The sequence below is a fragment of the Merops nubicus genome, unplaced genomic scaffold (genome assembly GCF_000691845.1).
Source record: "Merops nubicus isolate BGI_N331 unplaced genomic scaffold, ASM69184v1 scaffold39494, whole genome shotgun sequence".
Taxonomy (NCBI): domain Eukaryota; kingdom Metazoa; phylum Chordata; class Aves; order Coraciiformes; family Meropidae; genus Merops; species Merops nubicus.
In genome coordinates, this window is record NW_008605991.1 from 14,425 (window position 1) to 25,026 (window position 10,602).

Below are 10,602 nucleotides of genomic sequence, written 5' to 3' on the forward strand. Positions count from 1 at the left end.
GATAGCTTAAATAGCCCCAAGTGTCCCTGAAGAGCTACTGTGTGCTGTGTAAAAGCTGAATAATCCTCCCCATGTCAGAAGGTGACTCCTCAGCTGTTCAGGATCATGAGCTGAAATGCTGCCACTCGTAAAAAAAGATTCAAAACACAAGAACATACAGTTAGGTAAAGATCACTGTGATAGTACTGGAATTAATCTGCAAGAGCTGACAACATTGAAATCAATCTAGCAAGAATGATTCAAGGAACGGCAGCTTTTACTGAAAACCAAACCACAACACAGCAAATTCACACCAAAATAAGCTCAATGGGAATATGAAATTTTTACATCGTATTTGGCTCATTTTTCTTCTTTTACAAAGATAACTGGAAAAAAAGGAGTATATTCAAACACACTGTTTAAATACATAGTGAATGCAGTATTCATATAACGCCAGAAGTGCAGACTGTGCAAAAATACTTCAAATTGTTATTGCTCAGTGATCTGAATAAAATACTTTAACATATTTATGAAGGCACATTGATAGAAGAAAAGATGCTTCAATCATTCGCGTATGTTTTAGTCATCAAAATAGGGGAATTCGCTTTGGCCCCTGTGCTTAGAAAAATACGGCTTTGACTTTCAAAATCTCATCTTTTCTATTTAGTCTTAGTATTTACATGGTAGTTTCTTCCCATTCAAGCTCCACATCACCTACAAAAGAAACAAATGCATTACATTAAACCACCTTGTAAATAAATAATAACTGATGACAGGTAGCTGGTTTGGCTGAATTTTAAAAGATCATGCAGTGAAACACTTCTGAAGCCAAAAATGCATGTCAAAATTGTTGTGTTTTGGTTTTTTTTTTTTTTTTTTTTTATTTCTTAGTCTGGAGAAGTTGGTGCACCTGCTATAAAAAAAAATTTTGAGACAATCTGTATCTCCTTACCCTCCATGGCATCCAAAGAGTCCATCTTTTGCAGTGCTGAATAATTTACAAAACATATGGGCTGGCTACTTCCCTTGCTTGTCAGCAGATCCAAAACACATTGATGCAAAAATATATATTGTGCCTGTAAGATGTGAATTTAAAGATGTTCAAATAGAAGAAAATTGTACTACTAATACCAAAAACCCTTTTTCTTTTTAATGTAACACCTAGACATTCTCAAAGTAACTGAAGTTTAACTCAGCAATATCAATACTTCAATGACAATATCAAATATTCCTGATCTGATTTGTTATGCATTAAAATTTGTGAAAATGTTAATCCTTAAGCCCAGTAAGGCGTATGAAATTAGACTAATCCTACCTGACACTAACTGGCTGTTCCCCAATCTTCTGTAAAGGTTTGTTTTATGAAAAGACATTTGATTACTTTTTGCTTTCTTTACCTCAGGCTGAAGAAAATGAACTACACAAATGTAATATTTAGATAAGAAAATTTTCCTCTTTCTAGCATAGAGAAAAACCACCAGGGTGCACTCAAATGCAAAAGTTCACGTAAATCTAAATCTACATGTTCTAGGATCATGCATCATCACTAAGAGCAAAAAAAACATTTTTTTTTAGTGATACTTTTTGAACTGCAGTATCATTTTTTAACAGACTGTAATGAAAAGAGTGGGCAACTGAAGTTAACTTGACACTTCCAAGGGCATAAAGTAAATCTAGGTAATGACTGCTGAAAAGAGAAAAAAACAAAGGCAGCAAAGTAAAAATGAAATAAAGAACGAAATGAAAGAATGAAAGCAGGTAGAAAGAAAATAAATGGATTAAAAATATCTTCAGAAAGGAGAAGTATTCTGTAAGTGGATGCAGAAAATGAACTATATCACAGACTCGTTCAGATTGGAAATGACTTCTTGAGATCACCTAGTGCAACCCCCCACTGCTCAAGCTGGGCCAGCTAAAGCATGTAGCCCAGGACCTTGTCCAGATGGGTTTTGGGTATCTCCACAGATGAAGACCAAAATAACTTTAATTCCCTTGACTTTTGTACAGGTAAATACATTACTGTAATTTTCCTGTTCAGTAATTGCTATTTTATTTCAGAAGTGCCATCAGTTTTCGATTCCAGTGTCTCAGATTTGTAATAGGAATTTGTTTCCATGGAGATGTTTTAAGGTCACAGCTCCAGAGCCATGGGTAATTAAACAGATTTTCACAGGCCCTTGGATCACACAGTACCATTATGCTTCTCAGTAGCTTGCTTACTGAAGCAATAGCACGGCATGGCTTCAAACTGGCCTTTGTACTTGGCAAGATGATAAACTTTGACAGATCCAACGGACAAATGTGAATTTCTAGAAAGAAAGTCTTAAGTTTCAGTGATGTTTAGACCGGTTATTTCAATTCTGAAGGCAGACTCTGAAAGCTCCATAACCTCTTGCAGTCATACAGCTACTTGTGGGCACGTAGCACTGGAAACCTTTCTGGGTTTGCCAGGGGAAAGTGAGGCAGGATACCTGGGGAACGTACAAGTGACAAGTTAACTTCCCCATTAGAATTAATGACATTCTTAACAATTTGTAAATATTTTTATGATTGGAAGTGGGAGAAAGAATAAAAAAAATCACTGAAGTTTAAGTTATGCACTTTGCATGTGTGCCAAAGACAGCCCTTGATGATCTACAGGCCACCAGGCAGAGTACCAGGATACTGAACTTTTATCTACACTAGCGAGTCAAATAGTGTCTGGATACAGCACCAGCCAGTGGAGCTTGATCATCTAAACTACTTTGTTTGGATAGTCCCATGCATTGTTTTGATCCACATGACCTATCTCAAATAATTTCCATGTGTGTTTCAGGTGTTACTGTAGCCTATGGGTCATTTCTTATAGAGAACTTGTGAAGAAAGTGGTCACTGCAGAGGTGTTTAACCATACCAGTGTGGGACATTCTGTGCCCACTGGCTACAGTAACAGAAAGTGACTCTTGGCGAAAGCAAAACTATTTTGATGCTATAACTAAACGCAAAAGAGGTCTGAGATCAACCGGTTTTTATTTATTCTACTCATAGAGCTCACAGACAGTTCGACTGAGAGATCTCTGAATTCTGGGAAGGAATTGCACCTCTCTTTGTATCTTCTGTGCTGATCACATAAAATCTGAATATCAGACTACCAAACAGTGTTTTGTAACAGAACTGTCAAGATAAGTTGACTACTGTATCTGCCATAAAGCTCTATAAGATTTGGTTCCCACTGTGCAAGTTTTGTTGCTGATCTGCCTTTTGCAGTCTTTCAAACATGAGCTAGAAATTTAAGTTCTGGGGTTTAAATCCCCAGACCCAGCTGAGGGTTGGCATATGGATGATGTCCACAACCAGGCAAGAAAGATCCTCCTGATGGGTTTTCACTCAGGCTCTGTCCAGCCTTGGGTGGGAACTGATTAGAAAATCACTGCCAGGTGCCCCCACCTTCCACATTAACTTGGAGGTGGGGCAAGAAGCCACCTCTGTAAGAAATGACTCTGGTTGTGGTGGAGTTGGGAGGCCTGCCTACACGGAAATGACCTGGAGAGAGAACAACCTGTCTCAGAATTTTGCTGCTAGCCTATAGATCAATACCTGATCTGTTTGGAAATCAGAACTATGAGACTATCATCTTTTATTGTATTTTGGAACTCTTTTTCCTAGTCTCTGCCAAAATACGCAAATGATAAAGCAGACAAAAATAATGCACATTTTAGAAACGTACACTGAGCTTGTCAAATGGCTGACTGTTTTAAGATTTTATTCTGGGGATGCTTCCATTAAACTGTCTTCCAGCCTTTGACTTATTTTCAGATTATTCTTGAATCTAGACTAGATTCATATTTCTAGTCAAGCGTGTAAAACAACCAAAAAAACTTCTTCCAGAATTCATCATCATGGGAAAGACCTGGGAATTGTTCAGCTGCATCAAGACTTCGAAAGGAAAAATTGAAAGCAATTAATCAGACAGTGTCTTACAAGAACTAGCGTTACAGGGTATCACCAGAAGGTCTCACAAAACCTTCTGAAGTGCAGTTGTTGAAAAGAAGTTAACTGCTCTCTGTTTATTCTGACACACTTTTCATGTTTCATGACATGATACAGAACAGCAGAGTTGCATTCCTAGTAGAACAAGTCTGCTTACATTAAAATCAGTTTAAATCTATGAGTCACATGGAATTTGATTCTGCAACTGCTCACCTGTATGGAGAAGTTGGTAAGTCATGATGCAGACTCAAAGTCTTCAGGCAGCAGCCTTGGGTTAGATCTGGCCTGAGGAAGGCCTAAGCTAGGAGCCTTATGCACATGCTGCTGGATTTCCATTCCACTGGGAATTTAGGATCAGCTTTAAATGCTGTTGTTACTATTTGACAGATACCCAGATACCCAGATATACAGCAGTGGTCTTCCTTATCAGCAGGTCATTGCTAATTTATGTCCATACTCAGTAAGTCACTTTTTTTAGACCCTCAAACCACCATTGACTAGATTTTGCAAGCTCAAGTCTGTGCTTAATTCTATCCATATGTGTTATTTAATTTGAAACAATTTTAAAAGAATCAAGGAATCATTACTGAGGACAAGGGTAAATGAATATTTAAAAGTTTGGAGGACTACGCTACATACACATACACAAAAAAATACAGCTAAGTAGTAAATATAGTCAAATTAAGTGATGCATGAGCAAATCCTTTTTTAATTTAACAACTGTTCTTCACCCAAAATTTGAAATTAATTTTCTCTAAGTCTGAGAAACTATGATTTAGGGTCTACAAATGAAATATCAACACTCTTTTCAGTCCTTGTCAAGACTTTGCTGGCTAAGTATGCTTAAATAGATACAAACCATGCATTTGCACTATGTTTGAAAACCAACGAGAAGCAGGATGTGGTAGAATATGTATTAGACAGCTGATTGTTCTGAGCTTTCTAGTCTTACTGTGTAGACCAGATGATCAGGTGACTAACCTTTTAACAGCAGGAAAACAGAACAGATAAATATATAAATCTTACCAGATTCTGTACCATACACATTCTTTCACTTCTTAACTCAGCTACAAGTCCATAGATATCCACAAAATCATGGTCATTTACATGTTGGGTTAAATGGTCAAGCGCAATATAAACACCTGTTCTTCCAACACCAGCACTGCAAACATAGTAGATAAGAAAGATAATGTTTTTATATTAATTTTCCTAGTATAAAATATTTTCTTGGAATGTTCTGGTTAAATTCAGCTTATTGTGAAGTGAAAACTTTGGGAAAAATTAAATCTTTTTCAGTATGTACTTGTGTATTTATGTGTTTGCTTGCTGAATAAGGTAAAGTAAAATATGGGTCTGAACCATGTTCTGATTTTGGTTTTACAAGGCGATATATCGGATGGCTGAGCTATAGCTAAACCAAACCTGTCTAAGTGGAAAAATGGTCCTAGAGGTTTTCTGTGAATTTTCTAGAGCTCACCAATTCAAATTAAAAAAAAAAAAAATCACAAGATTTTGTGAAATCACACCAGGATTCTGTGATGCTTTTGGTATTTGAGACAAAACAACTTGGGATCTAGCAAAACTTAAAATACTTTTAAAAGAAGGATGAGTGTGCAAGACATGCTGGTAGATAGTGTTGTTTTATTTGAAGTTTTGAAAATGAACAGGATTTTCTCAAAATCATTATCAGACTTCTCTGAAATTGGTGTAATAAATGCAGGGTATATCACTGCAGACAATCAGGAAATTATTTTCCTGAAAATCGACCTGCAAGATCTAATGATCAAAAAGTAATAAATATGTGTTTGGGATATGAGAACACACAATGCTGCTTTATAACCATCAGGAATCTGAGCACAGGTGGAGTATCTGGGCCGTGCTGGTCCCTTCATGTATCTGTGTTGTGAACATGGAACAAGATCCGTTGCAAAGGGGCACCAGATAACCTAAGTGTCCTCAAAAACTGAAGACCATGTAGCTGTCTCCTGCAAATGTCTCTCTAGATTCTTCAGTGGAGGGAAATGTCAGACGGTCGATGCCAATGATGTCAAATAAAATGAGGCTTTATCACCCATTGTGGGTGGCACCTGTAGGACACTGAGGACAAATAAAAAGAACTCCCACACCTAATAAACTGGGCAGTCAGGGGAGAGATTTGTGGCACCAATCCCAGCTTTTCCTTCCACGTACTCTCAGGCTCATACTGAGCGAGAATGAGGTAAAGAATCCATTGCAGACCTCCGATTTCAGATGGCTCTTTTGGAGTGTGCCCACTCACTCAGTGGGATCAGTGACCTGCATATGAAACGCAGGCACACTCACCACTTCCCTGAAGACAGCCTTCCCCACACACTCACTCTTTGAAATAGCAATTTAATGGTGTTGAGTATGAAATCAAAGGAAACTATGACAGCTGAACACCTCGAACCATCAGACCATTTATTTAAGAGCCTAAATATAGATTTTAGCTGCTTATAGACATCCAAGCTTGAAATCTGTAATATGCAAACCCTTATTCCTATTTGGCATTCTCTGTGGCTCCCAAATAGTTCCTTCTTTTTGATATGTGTCATGTACATTTTAAATACAGTTTTTAATATTTATTTCTTAAGAAGAGCTATAATTATAATAGAAGGAATTAAACCAAACATGTCATTTGCTATTCATCTTCTTATGATAGAGAGGAAAATTGAGCAAAACCCATCAGTACCTTATGATAACTGTTAAAGTGACTGATTAAATGACATCACCTCAACAGACCATACAGTTTTCTTTGTTCTCCTGGCAACTTCCCCAAGGATTAATATGTACCTGAAATTCTAAGAGACTTGGTGATGTTTGGGTGAACATGCATACCTGCAGTGAACCACCATCGGTGTATTATCATGTGCTCGACTTGCACGGATGAGTTTTACAAAATGGATAATAGGTGCAGTAGTTTCGGGGACTCCATGTTCTGGCCAAGAAGTAAAGTTGCACTGCCGCACCATCATGCAGTCTCCATGCTGAAACATATAAAATAAGGCAGTTTTCACAGAAGAAGTGTGACAGAAGGTCCAGTAAGCTACATGTAACCTTCTCAGCAATTTCGTGTAAAAAAAGAAAGTCAAGAGTGCATAGTATTTATAAGATGTACATGTGTCAAGGGATAATTTGTTGTACAGAGATCCTAAGGCAGGTTTTTGGAGAGCTGACATCAAGTCCACCTTTCAGGAAGTGTTAACGACTTCAGCAGTCACTCCCCGTTTGCCTTCGGTCAGTATATCGATGTAATTTGTAGACTGCAGGCTGAAGTTTCTAGAGCTCATTTAGAAGCTTCTGGAACTTTTAGAAGTTTGTCATCCCAGTGAACTGGGATGACAAACTTATTTAGGAAAAAGCAGCCATTCTAAGGTTGATCTAACGTAGTGATGGCACACATACATGTTCTAAGTGTTTGATGTCCTCTCAATCAGAGCAGCAGCAACAGTAACTCAAAGCAAAAGGCAGGTTATGATCTGATACCTAAGTCAACTATGAAGGACAAGAATAAAAGCACAGGATCATGCCAAAGGCCTGCCTAAACCAATATCCTGTTTCCAACGGTAGCCAAGGAAAAAACCTTAGGGAAATCTATAAAATGTGCCAACAATGTATCGATAGTTCCACGGAAGATCCTTTCTATTCTCATTAGTTTGTTACTTGTGAACTGCCTCCGTCGGAAGCGTTATCTCAAAATTTAGTAGTACTTGTCAGAATTTTCTTCTACTAATTTATCCAGATTTTATGAAGCCGTGTAAGTTTTCAGCATTCTCAATATCTTGCAGCAAGGAGTACCAAAGTTTAATGAACTGTTGGATAATGAAAAAGTTCCTTCTTCATTTATTTTGAACCAACCACTTGCTCTTTTCATACCACAAGAAACACTGAGCATCTGTGAACAATTATGTGTAGCAGCTACTTTGGGTGTATATTTTAAAAACTGATCGGTGTAAAAGCAAAAAGGAAGTGTCTTTGGATGCAATATGGCAGCAACTGTGAATGATTTGCCCCACATATGCTTTTCACTTTCACTGGAAGATCATCAAGAATCCATCCATTTGTGAACAGAAGATGAAGTACAGTCTTAAAGCCAGCAATATGGCACATTTAATGACATGCTTATAAAGCACATAGCTTCTTGTGCGGGGTAGTTCAGCTATAGAGAAGGGATCACTTAGTGCAGTTTATGTTTTGTTCTCTTTCCAGCCTCAGCCTGAGTAACACAGGTGACTTTGCATTTTGCTGGCATGTATTTTGACTCTAAATAGTCCTTTTTCCAGTCTTGTTAATGTCTAATCTAGCTGAAAAAACCCTTTATCCTCTTATTAATTTTAAAATGTTCAATTGCTCTGTGCTATGTACATAACATATCCTTACAGGGTGACCACTGAGACAATCCCCTAACTGCTGTTTTCCTTTAGTCATGACAGGCCACAGGATGGTAATGCATATATTTGGATGCAAACCCAAATGCTCGTTCCTAGGATCAGGAGTTCAGGTCCTGAGATCTGGCTGCACTACATAAAACACAGGTCAATGCTGTGCAGAAGGTGGCTCACTTCATCTTGGGTCGTTATGCCCAGATTGGTTTCTGAGCCTACCTGCTGGCCTGACTTAACGTTGGGTGCTAATTTTCCCAAAGAGTAGAAGCTATAGCTGTGGATCATGTCGAAGATGGACATCTACGCTGTACCCCTCACCCGCTTTCCCAGCACAAAGAGTAGGAGTAATACTGATGATTCCCATTTATACTGGTTGAATCTCCTGGGGGTGGAGGCCAATACAGCTGGTGGTACAATGCAAAACAGCTGCGCTGCACCAGAGAATCTTGCCCTTTAATCTGAGAGGGTTACATTCAAAGGGATTTGTCTGATCCCAGAATGGTTAGGATTACTCCTTTCTAGAAGAGACAACTGAGGTGTCCAAATAGAAACCTCACCTCCCACCAGACCAGAGGTTCAATAACCTTGATAGGCCCTTTCATAAAACCCAAACAAAACAAAACAAAACCAAAAAACAACCCCACCAGGAATTAAACTAAAATGCAGGAAAACCAGGCAGTACAGTGCATACGCATTAGATTAAAATAAGAATATTGAAGTGTAGTTGGGTGGGATGGAGCACATCTGATGATGTTCTTTGAGGTTTTGGGGTTTTATTCAATCAGCTTCCAATTCTGGCTTACCCTTTCAATTTTTAGGTCTCTGATGGTCCAGTCTATTTGAATATCTTCCACCAATTTAGTAATCACTATATCCCCAAACACAGTCACTGGTTTATTGTCTTCTGGCCAGTACTGATGACATCTTATCTGCAGGGAGATGATTACTAATTAACAACGATCATATTATAATCTTGACAGAAACTACATATACAATTCCCAATTATATCATGCTGTTAATGCTGGTAACTTACCCGTCCTTTTTCAAAACATTGTGTAAGCATCACAAGTGTTTTTGCTCTTGTCTCCCACACCATTCTCCAGAAATCACCCACTGTTCCTGGTAATGGTCCCTGAGTTGCAATAAACTCATTTGGACATAAATAGCCCTAAGAGAAAGAAAATTTACGTATTAAATACGCAATGGTTGGCAAGGAAAAGAAGAGTTGGCATGTGACCCATCATTGTGTGTCTAGGTACCATTCCTAAGGCTAGAACCTGGACATGAATTTCCATAGGCCTGGCTGATCACTGCATGCCAGATGGCTTTGGAAACCTAAGGAAGCAGTGGCATTTTTTCCACTGTGTCGATCAGTTAGGAACCAATGTTCTAATAAAGTTTGGGAAATGCCACACTAATAGAAAAGCATTTAGCAGAGAAATTACAGGGATATCAGGTCAGTAATTCCCATTTAAAAATATCTAAGCCTTCATATTAGCTTTACTGCAGATTCAGCCAGAGGCCACCAAGAACCATGTCGGGTCGTGGCCAACAAAGGAGAATTAAATAGTGCTAAGGAGCAGTGGAGCCAGGGAAACAACTAAGGAGTGGTCTCAGAGATAGTGCAAACTATACACCACCTGATGATCTTGTCCTTCCAGTGATAGTCAGGGATCTGCTATAACGTAGGGATGAAGCTTACTCAAACAAATGATCTCTCATAAAAGATCTTTGAGAAACCTACTGTGGGGGTTGAATTTTATTTTAGTGTTGGCTTCTGCTTACTTTCTTTCTGCTTAGGTTAGTTTAGTGCATGGGTTCTCAGGGATCTGTTTCCTCAAAGAAACTAAGTGTACCCTACAGGAACTCTTATGTTCCGCACAAGTCTAAAATAACAACAATAGTAATAATAGCAGTGAATTCATGTTGTAGAACTAGCAGTCCATAATCACAGAGTTCTGCATATTGCTCAAAACAACTTTTGTAGCATTTTATAGCACCAACAAAGTTTCTTGTTGGAATTATAGCCCTATAATTCACAGCTGGCTGTTACTTAGTGCATTTATAATATACAGAACAGGTGGCAGTGAGAAACTATGTTAATCCTCCCTAGTTTAAGAGTGAGATGAAAAACTGTAATTCAGGGATGCAAAGCTCAGTTCAGTTACTGATTTTTTTTTTTGTTTAGTCAATGAAAATAAAAGTAGCAGCCAAGATCCCCTTTGTTAAAACTACATACAAGGTCTCTTTC

General features: G+C 38.3%; 1 protein-coding gene across 1 annotated transcript in view; it reads right to left on the reverse strand.

The window, feature by feature from the left end:
• Positions 1 to 252: 252 nt before the first annotated feature.
• PTPRQ (protein tyrosine phosphatase, receptor type, Q) overlaps positions 253 to 10,602 on the reverse strand; it is a gene marked incomplete at its 5' end in the record, with an annotated part of 79,822 nt that continues 69,472 nt past the window's right edge. Inside the window, 6 exons of the mRNA XM_008939478.1 lie at positions 253 to 693; positions 932 to 1,055; positions 4,975 to 5,110; positions 6,805 to 6,953; positions 9,155 to 9,280; positions 9,385 to 9,519. Of these exons, the coding sequence (XP_008937726.1) occupies positions 656 to 693; positions 932 to 1,055; positions 4,975 to 5,110; positions 6,805 to 6,953; positions 9,155 to 9,280; positions 9,385 to 9,519 (708 nt within the window). The remainder of the gene's footprint in view (positions 694 to 931; positions 1,056 to 4,974; positions 5,111 to 6,804; positions 6,954 to 9,154; positions 9,281 to 9,384; positions 9,520 to 10,602) is intronic.